This window comes from Rhinoderma darwinii, chromosome 12 (assembly GCF_050947455.1).
Source record: "Rhinoderma darwinii isolate aRhiDar2 chromosome 12, aRhiDar2.hap1, whole genome shotgun sequence".
NCBI classification, from domain to species: Eukaryota; Metazoa; Chordata; class Amphibia; order Anura; family Rhinodermatidae; genus Rhinoderma; species Rhinoderma darwinii.
Window position 1 is genome coordinate 47,457,969 of NC_134698.1, and position 20,536 is coordinate 47,478,504.

The 20,536-nt window shown below is 40.2% G+C and overlaps 1 protein-coding gene across 1 annotated transcript in view; it reads right to left on the bottom strand.

Moving 5' to 3' along the window:
• The window catches only part of DPH6 (diphthamine biosynthesis 6), a 70,647-nt gene that overhangs the window by 31,445 nt on the left and 18,666 nt on the right, over positions 1-20,536 (bottom strand). The window contains exons 4-11 of the mRNA XM_075844864.1: positions 17,795-17,868; positions 17,365-17,483; positions 12,734-12,795; positions 10,222-10,316; positions 3,971-4,058; positions 3,427-3,556; positions 2,473-2,589; positions 48-177 (exon numbers count right to left, since the gene is read on the bottom strand). Of these exons, the coding sequence (XP_075700979.1) occupies positions 48-177; positions 2,473-2,589; positions 3,427-3,556; positions 3,971-4,058; positions 10,222-10,316; positions 12,734-12,795; positions 17,365-17,483; positions 17,795-17,868 (815 nt within the window). The remainder of the gene's footprint in view (positions 1-47; positions 178-2,472; positions 2,590-3,426; positions 3,557-3,970; positions 4,059-10,221; positions 10,317-12,733; positions 12,796-17,364; positions 17,484-17,794; positions 17,869-20,536) is intronic.

Consider the following 20,536-nt stretch of genomic DNA (forward strand, 5'->3'; position numbering starts at 1 on the left):
GCTAACTATTTCTATGACTGCTGAAAAGTAAAAATTAAGTTAGTTACCGAGCAGGAGGAGCTGAAGGAAAGAGTGCTGTATATTCGGTGTTGATGGAGGCAAAGTCATCCATGTTTTGGACATACAAGTGGACCAACACAGCATCACTCATCTGCAGACCAATCTCTTGCGCTTGTGCTGCGACAAAGATCAATTGTACATTCAGTCAGCAATTCCTATTTTTCCGTTTCTATAGTCTGCCCTTAAACGTAACCATCTTATGTAGTAACATCTATCTCACAGTCTGTGTGACATTCCTCAGTTATTCCTCCTGGAAATGTATGAATAAATTGACAACTAGGTGTGATCATTGCTTCTGACAATGGGGTTTGTCCCTGCAGACTGACACTGTCCATTCAGTGTGGACATTGCCAGAATGCTTATGGGCATGCCCCATTGACAAGCAGCATCTAAGTGGTTAGACAGAGGGGCCTAATAAAGGCAGGGCCTAATAGATTGCTCCCCACTTTTTACTGACATGAAATAATGCTTTAGTATACAGGGTATACCAAAGCATTATAGATACAATCAATAGATCGCACTGTAAAGTCCTTTGGTAGGACTAAAAAATAAAGTTTAAAAAGAAAAAAAATTTGCAAAGTAAAGAAAATCCCCCCTCACAAACATTTTTTGTGAAAAACTAGGTTAAAAAAAAACAAAGTTATGGCTCTTGGAACGCAGCAACGTAAAAACATTTTTTTTTACTCCGATGAAAGTAGTAAAACAAAAAAGAAACATATACATATATATATATATATATATATATATTTTTATTTGGTATCTACTGACCCATAGAATAGAGATAACATGTTAAGTCAAAAGGTGAATGGCGTTAACTTTTTTTTTTTTTTTCATTCTCCCCCAAAAATTAGAAAAAGACAAGCCCTCATTCAGCTACGCCAACGAAAACAGTATTAGGTCTCGCATTTAAACCGCCACGTGATTTTCATGTTCAGGAAAACACAAACACGGGTGAAGGGATAATAATTGAAGGTATTTTCCATTAGTAACATTAATATCAGCGTTCTGAATCTGGAGACAACGAGGTACCTCACCTCACAAACTCTTATGTCCGCATATACAGATGGATTCCTAACCATTCAATTTACAAAGCTAGCTGACACAATGAAAACCCCAGTCACCGCAGTGTTAACATACATCGGTCATGCGTTACTAATGCTACACTTCAACAGGTGCCACATCAAACCATTCATCTGTTGTATGATCTCATTGTCTTTAATACTCTTAGGACAGACACACACCCCGTATTATTAGAGAACAATTACTCTTCCTTCCCAGATTGCTTTGCTAGTCTCGAGCTACTTTACATTTAGCCTTTCACCGGTATAGTGAGAATTTATCACAGATAAAAAGGGGTGGTCTCATTAGGACAACCCCTTTAATAGGAAATTCGGCTTACGATCACCCGACGGGTCCGGCTTTTCTAACCCCGGCTACACATGTAGCATTACATGGCGGGCCATTCAAATGAATAGCTTACAGAGCAACTCTCCATTCTGGTTTATATAGGGGGATCTGAGCGGGGGGGGGGGGGGGGGGGCACCTTATATGACGTACATATGCCCTAATAGGGTATATGGATCTGGGGTTGTCGTAGTGAGACAACCCCTTCACGCGCACCATAAGGGTATGTTCACACGTGCACGTCCGTTATGGCTGAAATTACGGAGCTGTTTTCAGGCGAAAACAGCTCCTGAATTTCAGACGTAATGGCATGTGCAGCCGTTTTTCGCAGCGTCCATAACGGACGTACAGTAATTGGAGCTGTTGTTCTATGGAGTCAATGGAAAACGGCTCCAATTACATCCCAAGAAGTGACATGCACTTCTTTGACGCGGGCATCTTTTTTACGCGCCGTCTTTTGACAGCGGCGCGTAAAAAAAATTACCATCTGCACAGTACATCGTATAAAACCAATTCAAATGAATGGGCAGATGTTTGCCGACGCTTTCAAGCAGTATTTTCGGCCGTAATTCCAGGAGTAAAACGCCTGAATTACGTCTGTAAATAGTGCGTGAGAACATACCCTCAAACATAACCGATCATTGGTCCTTGTGAAAAGAGAAAACGAGTGCCGAACAACGAGCTGTTTCGTTGATCGGTTCTCGTTTTCACGGCCCATATTGGCCGGTGTAAAAGGATCTTTACTTAACAGCTGATTTTAATTGAGGAATGTTGTATATTGCTCAAACGTTGAGTTTTTTCTGTAAGTTTTTCCTATTTAAAATATAGTCCCTCGATAAAGTATAATGCTGGTGGTGCCAGAAGTGCAGTTAGGGAGAGTTTGATTTTTCCTTTGTTCTATTCACCTATTACCCAAATAGTTCCCTTTGTAAAACAAGCGTTCTGAGTATTATATGATAAACTTCATTCATTCATTCAATGTAAGTAAATATTGGATACCATCTTTACCTTTCAAAGAAGAGAGCGCAGCGACAGTGGCTTCACGGACATTACTTTTCCTGGCAGTAATCTCACTAATCCAGAGGAATCCGCTCAATGACTGGGACGACTGCTGTACTACAATATCTACAAACAATGATACATTTTGTGTTTTTAAGTTATTTTGTATTATATTACTGTAAGACATTACAAAATGTGAGAAGAGTGCGCTGGAAAAGTGTACTGCATGAAATCTAACTAGCCACACTGCCTCCTACACGTCAATAAGTTAATAAATCTCCCTATGGACAGGCAATGCCGTGTAAAGGAGGCCATACACATTAGATTAACATCATTCAAACCTGCAAATTTTAGTGGGTCCAGATGTTTGGCCGATGTTCGTTCGACAGATGTCGGGGAATAAAAGATTAGCCATGCCGAATATCAACATGCCCGATCCTTTGTTCTCAAGGGAGATAAGCTGCCGCAGAGGTGTCTGGCAGTGCCATGGTCCTCTCAGCCAAACCAAGCGTGCATGTGTATGGGGGGGGGGTTTGATATTAGAGAAGTAGATTTAAAATGTAATAAGTGTGTTTGTTTTTGTTATGTTTGGATGCCAGAGACAAAAGCAAAATGTCAAGCTGGACCAATTAAAAATAGAAAACGGGTTATATTTGTACAAGTTGTAAAGATATATACGCTCCATTTATTAACAGTAAGAAATGCTGTAAGAAATATTATATATTGTACGTATTAGTCAGACATCTGCTGGACAAGCAGCGCAAAATGGTAAAAATATAAGAAGGAGTTCTTAATCTAATGTAGTTGGTTTACACGCATGCGATGAGACGGACACCCATGGTGAAATTCCAATGAGACACTAATAGACTTTTAAAGCTGGTCCGGACACTTCCATCCTTCTTACTTATATGTATGGACCCTGAAAACTATAAAATGGAATTTTGTATTGCTCTATATATTTACCTGTAGACCATGCTTGGGGGATAAAACTCATAGGTTGCTTTTCCAATTCACTATGCATCACTGTCTTATCAGGCAGAAGTACAGTATCACAGAGACAAGGCTCTACAGAAACGGGCACCTGAGATCCAACCTGTAGAAGGATGTCAAACGGTAAGTTACCACAGCAAAAGAAACAACCACAAATGTGGACAGAGAGCTAAGGCTCTATTCACTGCTTTTGCAGGGAACATTAGGTGTGTACACCGGAAAAATTCTCCTTTCGTATACACTGAAGTGTCCATGGATTCCTATGGACCTGGTTTATGCCAAAAGAGCATCCTTTAGTCATACGTGTGTCCGGTATGCCTTGGCATACCATTTTTTTTTACTATATTGAATAGTGTAGTGAACCCCCCTTCCCCCTAAGCCACTCATTATGCCGCAATATTGCACTAGTTTGTTGGATTTCCCACACATAAATACGGCATGTATGTTTGCAGAAAAGGAGTGTAGAGATTGGATAGGAGAAAAACATCTTATAGGATGCAGCCCATATGTTACTCACTTTATCCTCCAAATGAAGCTTTGACACTCTGAGATAAGCCACAGGAGCAAAGGCATCTTTAGAATGCATCACCACCTCTGAGGAATCACTGTAGAAAAAAAAAGACAGCGGGGTCACATACACAAGTGGGCAGAACGGCGGCATCATGGGACATGCAGGAATGTAATGTGACACTCAGGAGTACATGCACAGAAGACGCTGCCCACAATTTCACTAATTTTTTTTAAACTAACCAGGACTTTCCTAAATAAGAATACATTAAAACATCTATATGACTGGAACTAGTTGCCATATAGAAATGCTTTTTACATATGTGTGGGTCAATGACAACAGAATCTAACTATTACAATAGGTTTAAAATATTAGATTCAGAGACCAAATACATTGAAAAAAACTTTTTCTTCCGTTGTATTAATGAACTTTATGCCAGAAGTGTTTGGATACTGCAGCCTCAAAAAATAATATATATATATATATATACATACATATACACACACAATGGCTAGGCAGCTAGATAGGACTGAGCATAAGATGACCTCTCAGGGCTGTCGCCTGCAGCTATGGAGGGAGTTTGTTAATAGTGCAGCTATAATTACCGGCAGGGAGACATATGGAGTACTCACGAATAACAGTCCATAATAAGCTCCAGATCCATGTGGGGAACTCAGCAAATTATTAACTAAACCCTTAAGTGTCATCCTTTTCTCCTAAAAAGAGCCGTAAAATTTGCTTATTTTGCTTTATCTTATTACTTAAGGGCAAGTTTAATACTGGAATAACCCTGAACGACCCAGTAAGAGTTGCTGTGCTGCCCAATACCCGGGCAATTACTGCTACATCATCCACAGTATAGTATCAACATTGACACGAAAAAAAAAAAGGACCATCCCAAATCATTATGTCTCAAAAGTATAAAACAAATTAATAAAAGATGAAGGAATGCCGAGATGACAGCTTTTATGCAGCCAGCACTTGAGAACCGGTGTTTAAATGGAACTTTTGGTAATGAAAGATTGTTTGCATTTTGCAATGTCTTATCTCACGCTCTGTGGGGAAGCAGCTCTTATGTAGCCTCTATACATAGAAATTGTGTCAAGCTTTATTAGCCGAATCCGTCAGTTCAGCTAAACTGACTGCTTGGCTGAAAGTGGGTCCTGTGTATCTTGAACAGACAGGATCACCAGCTTGTGATCAATATTATGGTGATCCTGTGTGTTAGAGACACACAGCACCTGCTCTCAGCCGAGCCGTCAGTACAGTTCAATGACTAAATTGGCTGATAGCAAACGACGCAGCTTCTATCTACAGAGGATACACAAAAGCTGCATCTGAAAAAAGGATTGAAGGATTTTTAATAACCGTCATTTGAAAAAAAAAAAAACATCAGAAATCACCTATAACATACATTTAATTAAGAAAAGAAAAAGAATGAGGAAAAAAACGCTACAAAAGGTGTCCATAGCCTTTAAAGGTTATGGACACCTTTGCAAGCAATTTTTTTTTTATTTTATTATATTGTATTTAGTGTTTTTAAGCAACTTTACAAATCACTTATTTAAAAATGTTTTTCGTTTTTAAGATACAGCGTCTATAAGCTGTATCGTTCTAACTCAGTCGAGTCAGTCAGTTCAGCTTAACTAACGGCACGGCTGAGAGTGGGTCCTGTGTGTGTCTGACATATCTATAACTGAGATGGGATCAATAACAGCTGGATTCTGTATGTCAGAGACACTATCCCCTGAGGAAGCCAGTTTGGCGAAACGCGCGTCGGGGCGCTACCTTGGGGCGCTACCTTTTCGGGCCGCAGTGTGGGGTCATCTATACATTCAGCTTGATGGGTAAGCTTGCTACAATACCTATTTGTGCTTTCAGTAGATCCTTTGGATCTATATATACTTCGGACACCTAACACTTTCCTTTTCTGGCCTGGTGGCCTGAATCTGACCTCTTTCCTTTCACCTACTCCTATCTTGGCAGTACTGGTCATGCAACTTTTTGATTCTGGGCACTCATGAATACATACTTATGTGATATACCCCATGTTTCTCTTTAAATGCATCTGTATAATTACCGATAGGCTGTTTATATGTCTAGAATATACCATTTAGATATTCGATTATTTTTTTGGTCATTGCTACGCACATCAGAGCCAAGGAACCCTTTTGTCGTAGGACACCCTAGATTCATTATGTGAAGTAACCCACACTGTTCTTTTTTAGATCCCCTTGAATTTTATATACATGTAATTTCGTGTTGTATGTCCTAATAAAATTTGTATTTTCTTATTATACTTGTGGCGCTTTGGCTTCTTTTTCTTCAAGTTTTCTAGTACATATGAAGCTTGCCTTGATATAAATATATAGTGGAGGTGCTCAGACACTTGATAGTGGCACCTAACCCGTTATTTAACCTGCTGAGTCTTTATATTTAACCCCTTAACGCCGAAGGACGGATATATCCGTCCTCAGCAGCTGCTAGTTCGCGCAGGAGGACGGATATATCCGTCCTGTGATCGCGCGGGTACTGACAGTTTACCCACGCGATCAGCGGCAGGAGCACGGCTGTTATACACAGCCTGGCTCCTGCTGCAACTGCCGGAATCGAAGCACGCGCCGATTCCGGCAGTTTAACCCATTAAATGCCGCTGTCAACAGTGACAGCGGCATTTAATGTGTTTGACAGAGGGGGGAACTCCCTCTGTCTCCCGATCGGCGCCCCCGCAAACAAATCGCGGGTCGCGGTCGGGTTTCCATGACAGCCGGGGGTCTAACAAAGACCCCCAGGTCTGTCTTCAGCATCTGCCTGTTAGGCGATGCCAGAGGCATGACCTAACAGGTTGCCTGTCAGTTTTACACTGACAGGCAATAATGCTTTGGTATACGAAGTATACCAAAGCATTATATATGCGATCGGCATATCGCATAGTGAAGTCCCCTGGTGGGACAAAAAAAAAAAAAGTAAAACCGTTAAATAAAGTTTGTGAAAAAAAAAATAAAAAAAATTACAGTCAAAGTCAAATAAAACTACTTTTTTGCCCCAAAAAGTGGTTTTATTTAATAAAACGGTCAAAACAAATCACACATACACATATATGGTATCCCCGCGATCGTAACAACTTGACCAATAAAATGAACACATTAATTAAACCGCCGGATGAACGGCGTCCAAAGAAAACGCAAAAAACAACGGCAAAATTCTCTCTTTTCTCCCATTCCCCCCATAAAAAATAAAATAAAAGTTCATCTATAAGTCCTATGTACCCCAAAATAGTACTAATGAAAACTACACATTGTCCCGCAAAAATCAATCCCACGTACGGCCACATCGACGGAAAAATAAAAAAATTACGCCTCTTGGAACGCGGCGATGCAAAAACAAGTAATTTTTTTCTAAAAGGGTTTTTATTGTGCAAACGTAGAAAAAACATATAAAACCTTTACACATTTGGTATCCCCGTAATCGTGCCGACCCATAGAATAAAGTTAACATGTTATTTACGCTGCATAGTAAACGGCGTAAATTTATAACGTGAAAATTAATGCTGGAATAGCTGCTTATTTTCAATTCTCTCCTAAAATAAAGTTAATAAAAGTTAATCAATATGTTATAAGCATCTAAAAATGGTACAATTACAAAATACAACTCGTCCCGGAAAAAACAAGCCCTTATACGGCTATGTCGACGGAATAAAAAAAGAGTTACGACTCTTGGAATGCGACCGTGGAAAAACAAAAAATAATCCTTGGTCATTAACGTGCAAAATGGCCCGGTCATTAAGGGGTTAAATATGTCAGAGACACGCAGAACCCGTTCTCGGCCGAGACCTCAGTTCAGCTGAATTGACGGACTCCGCTGCGATAGAACGATAGAACTTGTGTGTATACAGGATACATAGAAGCTGTATCTGAAAGCGAAAAAAAAAACATATTAAGAGTGATTTGTAAAGTTGGTTAAAAACACTAAAAACAATAAGTTAATAATAAAAAAAATTGCTTGCAAAGGTGTACATAGACTTTAAAGACCTGCTGTATGAGGGGCAAGTTTTACTTTATACTACTTTAGCATCTACTAATTTTATGTCATATGGTTTTAATAAAAAAATAAAATATATTATACATACATATACTGTACATACAAATATATTTGTATTATCTTCATGGTGACACCAGGTAATCGTATTTTCTCCAATCCCAGCAATTGCAAGGGTGCTGTTATACACAGTGTAGTTCAATGGTGACATAAGGGAGGAAGGAAGCCGCTAGCTTCTCTTTTTTTATTTTATTTTTTTAAGTTTCCATAGAAATAAATCCAACTGGCAGCTCGGGACATAACGGCGTAAGGTAATAAATTGAAAATGTAGCAGTTCTATAGTACACAATGAGACTCATAAGCTGAACGGTTTTTGTTTTAATGTCTGGAAATGCACATTAATAAAAAAAAAAGTTAAAAAGTTACATTTGTTAGTACATAAAAGCGGCCTTTGTGCAGACTTTCATTGACACATACTGGGTACATGTACTGCCTTCTTAGCAGCTTCAATGCATTCTACATAGTTATTTTTGTATCCATTTACAACAGTTGAAAATAGAAAAATGTTCCTAATGTCAAGAACACGTCCTAACGCTCAGGACAGTACAAGCAGCCCCCATGAGAGAGAGTATCATGATTAATCCTTGTCAAAAAAGAATTATGAGCTATGATTACGGGGATTTTAATTTTAAAAAGTAAAAGCTCTCAATGAAAAGCAAACAATTGCAGCCTCTAAGTGCTGGAGTCACCGCGCTTTGCTGTAACGGTTTAAAAAAAATTGTCGCTCTGGGTGATTTCTTCTCAGCAAGAACGACTGTCACCGAATGCAGGAAGCGGATTGTCTGTGAACACTGCTGTGCCATTAACGCAGCACCAAGGCAAATCAAAGTGTTCAAATACCTTGTGGGGTGGGCAGCTCACATCTGAACCGCTGAAATTGGCTGCCAGACCCAGGAACAAGACTGGCACATTCTGCTCGCTTGTGGAAAGTCTCATGGGCCCTCTCTCACAGTCGAAAGGTTGCTGTATATTTTAAGCATTACTAGCTTAGAAACTTTTACCAGGATCTCCAGAACTAGGCTCGGATACATGTAATTTAGCATGCGGCCTACTGAAAATACCTGCAGTTTCTAGGACATTCCCAAATGCATCAGAAACAGGTTGATTTAAAGGAGAAATACTTCTTAAAGTCTCGGGATATATATATATTTTTTGTTATTTCTGTGTAATGTTATCGGACGTTGAATGCCTATGAGCACATTGAGCTGCCAGAGAACAGAAGCAGAACGGTTTGCTATGGGGCCACAGGTAGTTCTTCCCACAGCAACTTCAAACTCTGATAATTTGTCCAAGGTATGAGATATTTTACTAGATCACATTTTTAAAATTTAGTAACTGGGCAGCCGCCCATCCCTAAACGACTACGGACTGCCGGCAGCAGTTTATAAAGCCTGCTGTTAAATCGTCATTCTAGCATCTCAACTTATGGATGTACATTTTACAATTTAAAGAGAAACCTCATGCAAACCATTGTTTACATTGTGAATATTTATGATGTATTGACTGTCTTTTATAGGTTTCTGAATAATAAAATATCACAAAGAATATCCCTGGGCTATTGCATAGCAAAAATGCTAGGATTCACTGGGTGACAACTGTATATCTCTATAGCCCTGTATATTCTCTGTTATCATTGAATCTCCTTCAGGCTGCTTCCTTTAGATGATGTAAGGTTATTGTAAAGCAGTCATCTCTGCCCCTCCCTGCAGTTGGCTGGAGTTTGCACACTGCTTGTGACAGGCATGCTGCTGCACAGGCACAATATACAGCTTCTCCTGCGTATTTTCCGGTGTATCAGACCTATATCTATGCTCTCCAGCATTCTGGTCACAATTTGGAGTGATCAACATATAGTATAGCATCTGATAGATGTGATCTGGCCATACCTCCCTATGTGATGCCTGGGCAAGGCACAATGGGGCATTGTTACCAGAGCTACTTGTGGCAGATAACGATTTTTACAATCAAGATGGTAAAAAGAATCTGAATTATTGTCTTCTAAAAAGCAAGTTAGGGACGCAATGGGGGTATAGGCCCTTAGAATTTGGGTTCAGCTAGGGGGTGGAGGTTATATAAATATCAGTCAATTGAAGGTGGCATTGAAAAAGTATCTTAACCTATAGCCATACAGTATCACAGAAAAGTGTAAATGCTAAACTTACACAATGATCTTCTTCTTGAAGAGTGGACAGTCCAAAGTAAGTGTCTCATATTCTCCTCCTTCTCCACACACATGGACCCCATATTGAGCGGACAACTAAAACAAATGCAGACAATGCTTGAATTCAGACCCTCAAACTTTGCTGAGGAAGCTCTGGGGCTTTGTGCTTCCTTCTCTAACATGGGGCCCCGAAATAACAGTTTGATGCTATGTGTGGGAAAGGGAGGACTAGTGCTCCCATCATACAGAAGTATAGTTACAAAACCGCTGCTTCCGTGATGTGCTAGACCAGGAGGGTACACGCTGACGTCTAATAGCTTGGCAGCAAAAAAAACATAATTATCGGATTATGTTCTTTAAGAAAGTCCAATAATCCAAAGGATTTATAGGACTACTATATGTATGCAGAAATATTTGGTGGGTCAGCAGATCCTGATGGAATATAATGTGCTGTATGAGAGCAAACCAACAAACCATTATATAGGGAGGTCACTTCAAAACGCGAGTTTTCCATCCTGACAAATGTGGTACCATACAGAATGTGTGCAGGGAGATGAGTAGCATGGAAGACAAAGGTCAGAAAAGCTGAAAATTAAATGAGTTTTCCCATGAAAGATATTTATGACATATCGATTTGGTCCAACTGCTGGGACCTGACTGATCCCAAATACATGGGTGCCAGTGGGGGGTCCCCATTCCTGGCAGAAGAGTGGCAGCACATGTTGGGACAATCTGGTTTTGTGCTAAGAAAACGTAATCACTCTATATATAAAGAAAAAAGGTATAAAACTTTCTATTATACTTGTATAATATGTTTTAATTCATCATGTTCAAGACATTTGTTTGCTGTCAGTGAATGAGAACACTTAATTACATGCACACCTGTACATACCTAGCCCTGCTCTCAGCTGAGAAGTGGATACAATTATCTCCAGTCTAACGCCAGTTGCATCCGATCTGTGTGTCACTCGGGCCATTTTTAACGGCATCCGAGTGGCACCCGATAGTCTTCACAGACCCAATTACTTTAGCGGGTGAATCGGGTCTGTGAAAACTGACCCGATTCTCCAATCCGTGGAAAGACAGGACGTGCCCTATCTTTCCACGGATCACTTGCGGTACTCGGCCGGCAAACACGGTCGTGTGCATGAGGCATAAGCAGCTGCAGAAATCCCTGATAGTACAATGTATTGCAACTGCTGAAGTATCTAAACAAAGTATGTAAGAAAGTTTTATAACTTTTTATTTAAAGTATTACGCTTGATTTGCATTTAACCAGAATGAATGCACGTCTGCGAATTTCTCTGCCAGGAATGGGGACCCCTGACTGGCACCCCTGTATTTGGGAGAGCAGGACTAGGTATATAAAGCTTTCAGTCTCGGACTATAAACAGTGTTCGCAGTCATTCACAGCAAAGAAACATCTTGAAAATGGTGAGGAATTAAAGAAGCTTGTAAAACTTTTCACTCATACAGTGATTAAGTGTTATTTGGATAAAACCAGAATAGCCTAATATTGTCTATGGAAAAATCGGAAATACATATATTGCAACGTAAAGATAATTGAGGGTTGTCTACAATTTCTCTACATGGCGATTTGAAGTAGCGCATAGCTAGATTGAGTTGTGATTTAGTGTGCCAAGCGACATGAGATATCGCCAAAAAAACGTACACATGCTAGAAATGTTTGCGTTAATGCATCTCCTTTTCTTCTGCCATACAAAATAGTGCAAAGCACATGAATCATTCTGCAAATGCACTTTCTTTTCCTATCCACATTATTAGGGCTTGTCCACACGTAACGGATTTGCTGCAGAAAATTTCTGCAGCATTTCCGATTGAACTAGCAGACAATCCGCTGCGGAAAAACCGCACCATTTCCTGTTTTTTTACTGCAGAAAATGGTGCGTATTTTGCTGTGTTTTTCACAATGCTGGAAGATGGTGACATCTCCTCTGAAAAACGCAGCAATTCAGTCCACTTTCCGCAGCAGGAATTGACATGCTGCGGTACGAAAAATACGTACCGCAGGTGAATTTCTGGACTGAAATTTTTCGCAGCATTTGGATGAGATTTGTTCATTCACACCCACTTTGCTGCTACTGTATTCTGCTGCGTACTTTCCGTTCAATTTCGGATGGAAAATACGCAACAATTCGTGTCATGTGGACAAGTCCTAAACCGCTAATGAAACATGTCAAATCTTTGACCGAGCAGTAGGTGGACCCAATGGCACATACACAGAAGCCATGTCTTTCCTTATCCTCAGAGGAATACAAAATTAAAGGAAAAATAACATGACTGCTGATTACATTTTTTTTTTATAAAACTCTTGTATGGTACGTTGTTTTTGTCATATTGCTATAAGTAGATGCCATGTAGCTGTAGCTTAAACACTGTAGATAAGGGCACAATAACTGCAATTCCAGTTTTTGACAGGCGTCTTTAGGTAGGCGCCATTAAAATTTGTTTTTCCTGATCTCAAATTAATAATTTACATTTTAAAAACTGACCTGTATTAGGTGACATCTCACTTCTTCTAATGATTTTCCAAGATGTTTATCAGGATCTAACCCTAAAAAACAAAAGTAAAATGAACTTAAACAGTAGGTATAACTTTAAAGAGGTTGTCTGGTTTAAAAAACCCATCTTCATAAACCCCATTAAGGAATTCGGAGTTCATGGGGATGGGGGGGTTGGGATCTTAAAGGGGTTTTCCAGTCCCTAAAAATTGATGGCCTATCCTCGGGATCCGCTCGGGGTCCGACCCCCATTGATCAGCTGTTTTGAAGGGGGTACAGCGCCCATACGAGTGCGGCTTCCCTTTCACTTCTACTTGCTCACTGTGAATTGTTGACACAGATGTAATGCTGCAATACCATGAATCAGCACCCCCTTCAAAAAAGCAGATCGGCGGGGGTCCCGGGAGTCGGAGCCCGACCCATCAGCCAGGACATGCCATCAAATTTTAGGGACGGGAAAACCCCTTTAATCTCTTGCCGCCGCAGCTATTTTTAGTTTTTTCATTTTCATTTTTTCCTCTCCACCTTCCAAAAGCGATATCTTTTTTATTTTTATGTCGACTTAGTCGTATGAGTGCTTATTTTTGCGGGACGTGTTGCTTTTTATGGCAACATTTAAAGGTGTTTTCCTGCAAAGCACATTTACCACCTATCCATAGGATAGGTGGTAAACGTATGATCGCTGGGGCCCCACCCCTGCACTTGGTTGTTTCCGTTGGCACCATAGACATTGAATGGAGTGGCAGCATTCATGCGCGACCGCTGCTCCATTGAACGTCTATGGGGATGACTGAAACAGCTGAGTACAGCGATCACACATTTATCACATTATATTATAATAGTTTGGACTTTTAGGGTATGTTCACATGGCCTACTTTCAGACGTAAATCGGGCGTTTTACGATGTTCTGTTCAGACGAGGTGTAATTTTACGCGTCGCTGTCAAAAGACGGCACGTAAAAATACGCCCGCATCAAAGAAGTGCAGGACACTTTTTGGGACGTTTTAGGAGCCAATTTTCATTGACTCCAATGAAAAACAGCTCCAATTACGTCCGTAAAATACGGGGCGAAAAACGCGAGTACTTGCAAAAATGTCTGAAATTCAGGAGCGGTTTTCGCCTCAAAACAGCTCCGTATTTTCAGACGTAATTTGTTAAGACGTGTGAACATACCCTTTTATCGGCCGACACTCGGACCCTGTCGTGTGAATAGAGCCTAAGATACCTAGACTTGCCTTCAGCTGAGAAGTGGGGCAATGTTCTCTGAGATAAACTGCCTGGACTCCAGACTGATACATTGTTGCAGACTACCAGAAAGGTTTGGGCAGTGGCTGCTGATGTATTTAGCTCACAGAGCATTGCTTATTCTGGTCACTTCTCAGCTGACAGAAGGACTAGCTATGTTCAGGTTTGCAGCCTCTGAATGTGAACACCAGTGTTCTCATTCACTCACAGCAAACAAATACGGTATCTTAAAAATGGTGAGGAATTGAAACACAGAGCATATTTGAAGGTTGCATAACTTTTTATTTCTATAGAGATTAAAAGGGAATTCCCACCTAAGATAATTTTGGCATACGCACAAAATATGGCATGAATATCTGATTGGATATGTGGCCGCACATGTGTGCGCTCTCCATTGATACCTATGGAAGTTACGGAAACAGCAGAGCAAGCAGGCCGACCCCCGTTCTCTAGATAGGTGCGGGTCCCAGAGCTAGGACCCACATCTATCAGAAATTTAAGGCATATGTTGTGGATATCCCATAAATGTCTAAGGAAGAAATAACCTTTTAGGAATAGTTACCCTGAAAATGGAAAACTCCTATAATCTCTTGGCCAGTGGAGGGGAGAGCGGTTACAAAAAGCGTTTCGAGGACGTGTCCTGTATTACACAGAGAACACATTGATTTGAATGGGCATGGTGTAATGCTTAAAGTCTATGCACACATTGGAAGATTTTTTTATTTTTATTAAATCACTTAGGTGTTTTGACTTATTGACTTATTAAAAAAAGGTTTTACTATTGACGATACAGCTTCTATGTATTCGGTATACAGCTGTATCGTACCTCTCAGTCAGTTCTGCCGGTTCAGCTGAACTGATGGCTCGGCTGAGAGCGGTTCCTGCATCTTTGACACACAGGATCCAGCTAATATCGATCACATTGAAGTTATGAACTTAGATGTGAGCGATATTATCTGCTACATATCACTATTCTAAACTATAGACTTGAAATTATTTAGAATCTTTACGATCCATTATAGTTTTTCAAATTGTAAAAATTGTTTGCGGTCTGTGATTTTTGGATAAGTTGTCCTGAAAAACTTCAAAGCAGGTTGGCATCCCTGTTTTCGTGTCAGATATTACAGATTAGTCTCATTCACTAGAACGGAGAGGAGCTGCAATATCAGACAAGGACAATGGACACGAGTCGTACTGTTTAGGTCTGTTCACACAGCTTATGTTTGAGACAGAAAAATATGACGCTGAATCGAAGAGAAAACAGCCTCTCCATCCAGGCGTTTCTGGACCGGATTTTCAAAGAGTTTTTGCAATCGAAGTATTTTTTTTAATGTCAATGGAAAAATCGGCTTGTAAATCGCTTCAAGAAGTGACATCTCACTTTTTTTTTATGGGGTGTACTTTTACAAGTCTTTTTTTAATTAAAAAACACAAGTTTTTACCGCTGAAAAGGATTGCAGTCTAAAGAAAGTCCTTCGAGGATATAGGTGATTGAAATATCAGTAAATGTGTGTTGTATTTCACACGCCAAACAACTATTGCCCAACCCTGGGTATTGCCCTTCCGGCTTCTTTCGGGGCAATAGTTGTTTGTCGTGTGGAATACAACACACATTTTCTGGGATTTCGATTGCCTACCGCACACAGGCTGGGGAAAAGTGATCTCCTCTAACGAAATTCTTTGGACTGCAAACCGTTTAAGCGGTAAAAAAAACCTGTGTTTTTGTAACGATTTTGGTGGTGCGGTTTTCACATCTTTTTACCTGGAGCAGGTTTGGATATATGAGAAGTGTGCAAAAGGACATTTTGTAAAACATTTTTAAATTCATCAGCATAAAAGTACGCCTCATATGCACTACACAGCGTATTATCCATTCAAATCAATAGAAAACTGTTTCAAGGCGCATGAAAAAACGTCTGAAAATAACCCGTGTGAACATACCCTAAATGGGAAGAAAAAAAAAAGAAGCAGTCCCTATTTTCTAATCCTGGGCAGCCCTTTTAAACATATTTGATACAGTATAGAGAGTGCTTAGCACAATGTCATCAATTTCAATGGACCTGGACATATTCAGTGCATTTGGGTCTATTCTGTTACAGGATATTTACTTTTGAATACAGAGGTAGAACTATAAACTAACTTCTATCCACAGAACAAAATAAGTTTTAGTACATTTTTACCTCTATATACATATCGTTGACGTATTAAAAAGTATTTACTCAAAATAGGAAAAAAACGGTTAATAGATTTTATGACTAATCCCCTACAATGTAATCTTTATTAATTAAATAGAAGAAAAAAAAACAGTTATTATTTGATACACGACAGGTTGGTCTTATATCAAATGTAAGATAAAGCTTTAAAGGCTAGAAGTCTTGGTATATATCTAATGAAGTAGAAGATTGTTTCCATACCAGCAAACGCCAATCCTGACACCTAATGCTGAGACTGCAAGATTAAAGTTGTATATCGCCATTAGAGGATGAGCGGAGGAGAAGTGCTGGCTCCACTGTAGCCTGAATGGTGAAGGGATGATGAACAGTCACAGACTAAAAAGAACATATTACTTCTTGCCTAACAATTATCCGAAGTTGAGAACTGTGTAGTCTGACAACGAGCAATGCCGAACCTATGTCCTTAGCAACAGTGGACTGAAATAAGTGACATTGCAGCTTCCAAAACTTTTAAGACTAACAGACTTTTTATAATAAGTACAGGGGCATTGAGAATTATCAATAAAAGGGGCTGTCTCGTAAGTAGCATATAGACTTCATAAAGAGGTCTTTTCCACTCAGGACCCTCAACTATTAGCAGGAGTTTAGCACCACTAGGTAAGAACGGTGCCCATGTTTTACATAGTTGGCTGCTGCAGGGGAATGCATGGCCTAACAAAACTATACCTGGCAATAACAGCTTATTGCCAAAGCGTACAAGGAGCTCAGTTTACGGCTGCCTTTAAAAAAGTGCAGGCTTTTATAGGATAACCCTTCTAAGTACTGTTTTCTAAACAAGGGTATACATTCTACAGAGACTGCCGACGCAGCTGCTATTGGGCCAACGAGTGCGGAATTAGGCAAGCGCTATATCCTATTTCTATGTGTCTGGTGAACCTACAAAGCATGAGAAATGGCCGGAGAGTAACTCCACATAGAAAGACAATAGGAAAAGGCAACCAGTTCTCCACCATCCTATCTAGAGATGATGGGTGTGAGGACAAGAACCAGCACTAGGCTCATTTGAATTTCTTGCTATAGTCCTTTTTGTACTTCTTTTTAAACAATGTATTGAAAAATACTCCTTGTATGTCTATCATTATTTACAACAATTTCAGCATAAATAATTTTTTTATGTCCTCCTCCGATACATTTCTCTCTTACCAAATGCAGCTACCTTGATGAGAATGGCCTGTAAGCCACTGGATATCATTTCATTCAACAGATCCTCCTGTTTTCGGCGCCAGAGGAAAGCAAGTGGCTGTAGACCAAGTCGCTGACACCTTAAATACAGACAAAGCAACATGTCCTGTGGAAATGCTTGCATATTTACATATCAATACGAGAAGTATATACATGGTCAACATTGGTTATAAAGAAACTGCATTTTAATCAAAGCCAGAACATACGTCCTCTTGCAACAGCAACAATGTTGGCAATAGGGATGACAAAGCATATAGACCCACGTTATTTAAACAGTACACACGATTACATGTCTAGACATAAGTGCACACACTGGCAAAGAACGCAGGCCACTCCTGGATGGTTTCATTCCTTCTTTTAAAAGATACATCATTAAACACAAAAATCTTACACGTTTTCCACTCGTACGCGCTGGTAGTCGGACAGGATAGCTCCAACTGAAACAGAATCCACTCCCTCCTTCTCCTGAAAGAAAACATAAAAATGAGTCAATACCTAAACTCAATGAACATTTAAATGGATGCCCAGAACACCGCATCAACACACGTAGCTGGGTCTGGGCAGCCCCCCATCTATGAGGTCTACAAGCCCGATGGTGGCATTTAGAAAGGGATTGTCTTCATGGGACATCCCTTTAAATGGATCTCAATGGGGTCATGCTCACCACTGTATCAAAAGTGCACAAAAATTTTTTAAAGATTAATTCTGCATGCTCTAACAGATACCATATATCAACGCGTTCTTTCCTAAAGCATTGATTTTAGTGTTTCTAGAGGAAAACACTATCTTTAAAACAAAACCTCACCTGCAACTAAGCTGCCCGCAATATAGTGAGCAGTATGAGCCGAAGTGTCCACGCTAATGTGCAATTCAGCGACATTTACATAATTAATCAGCAAAATCCTCCGTACTGTTAGTGCCCATGTTGACTATCAGATATCATGGACATCTTGACCACACACACTGCAATATCAGGCCAATGTCTGCTGAATTGTCACAGAATGCTTGGGCGCCACTACAACAATGTGACGATTTATAAGACAGTTAAATAGAAAACATAGTAATGCAATTATCAGACGGAGGCGCCACTCCCCAATTATGTGTCCCTTTAATTCCACGCACTCTTCCAACCATGAAATTGTCCAGGGGAGAAATTAGCTGCAACACTTTAGAGTTTAATTGGCAAATAACAGAACCCGTAATTATAGGCAGAAATGTAATATTAATGAGAAATAAGAAAAAAAAAAATTAACAGTAAATTACCTTGCAGCCATTATCAATTTTCTTAAACTGCGGGTCCTTAGGATAAACTCCAGCCCCCCTGCAGAGAAGTAGGTAATTTTTCTCTGCCTGATAAACACAGCCATTAAACGTGGCGTGTATCACAAACCTCCCCACTTTTCTTTAAATGAAAACGTCGTGTAGCCTCGGGGGGCCTCTGTCTGACTTGATCCCAATGTGTCAGTTAATCAGATAAAAAAATAAATAAATGAAATAATCATCAAGTCAGAACCACAAACAGCCTGAGGGAGGCGGGAGAGGGAGAAGAGAGGGAGGGGGGCAGAGTTATTAAGATTTGGAAGCTGCAAACAAAACAAGACATCCGGATGATGTTACAGCATGTGTAAAGGTTACTGATCGGCTGGGGACCAAATTGGCGACTCTCCCGGCTGCATACCTTCCACTGGGGCTGCACCTCTTCCTACCCCCAGTAGGGGTTATACAAACATATTAACCTTTCTGATGCTGGTCAAATATAACAGTATTTGTAACAGACTTTTACCCTTTCCAACAAAAACACTGCAAAGTGTATTATTCCAGCCATATAAAGGGGATCTAGACGACCTGCATGGACTATTCCTAGGATTACAAACCCAGAAGTCTTCTTTACTGCTAGAAAATACATCGGAAATGCATCAGACGGACGAATTGTACCCCACATTTAACGGTCTGTATTCTGGATGTAACACCTGGATCCCACACAGTTCCACTGAACCGAACTTACAGCACCATAAGGATCTATGGTGCTATAACTCCACTTCAGTAGAACCGCAGGTGGCTCAAGGGTTACATCTAGACCAAGGGTTAATATAGGAACAATATGCAAGTCTGAATGAGGCCTTAATGACATTGTGTACTTTTCACCTATTTGTGGACTATTCACTTATTGTACTGCACCTTTAAGAACAGAGAACACACTTCCTGGACATTTTCTCCTCTTATAGTTTAAGAAATGTTTTTTGATCATGTGATGCTGAGTACTGGGGGTACCCACTTTACCTCACCCACACCAGAGGCCTTCTACGGTGACCTTCCACCAGTACCCATGTTACTGCAGTGGCCAAATTTCCCTGTGACCTTTCCTTAGTGGTAATATACCCTACACTCTTGCCTCATGATTTTAGGGTTAGGCCTTATACACACAAACGTATTTCATGTCCATGTGCTGTCTGTTTAAAAAAAACTGACAGGACGGTCACTTAACAATGCATTTCAATAGGCTTGGCTATATGGCTGTATTTTTTCGCGGAGCGTATCTGTTGCGTGAAACTCATGGACAGTCATATTAATAAAATACGGCCTGTTTTTTGCCGACGCAAATTGGACCTGCTAGTGTAAATAAGGATATATATATATATATATATATATATATATATATACACACACACATACACACACTTTCAGCAACACGGCTCCAATATCAAAACCAAGTACGTCCCCTATACAACACCCAATACTGGGGAACTTGTGTTCTTCTAGGATACCAACATGCACCGGTTACAAATCCACGGAGCTCCAAAGCTATATAGCCCTAGTTGATGCACTTAGGGCTCATTCAGACGAGCGTAATACCCGTCCGTGTGCTGTGCATTGAAATAACTGACCGCACACGGACCCATTTATTTCAATGGGGCTATTCACACATGCGTGAGTTTTCACGCAGTGAGTGTTCGTTGCTTGCAACTCACCGCATGTCCTATATTAGTGCACTTTCACGCACCTAGTCCCCCATTGAAATCTATGGGTGCGTGAAAACCACGGACAGCACACAGACGACATCCGTGTGCTATTCGTGTTTCCCGCATCAAATACATAGAAAAGCAGAGAAATAAATGTAAAAAAAAAAAAAAGT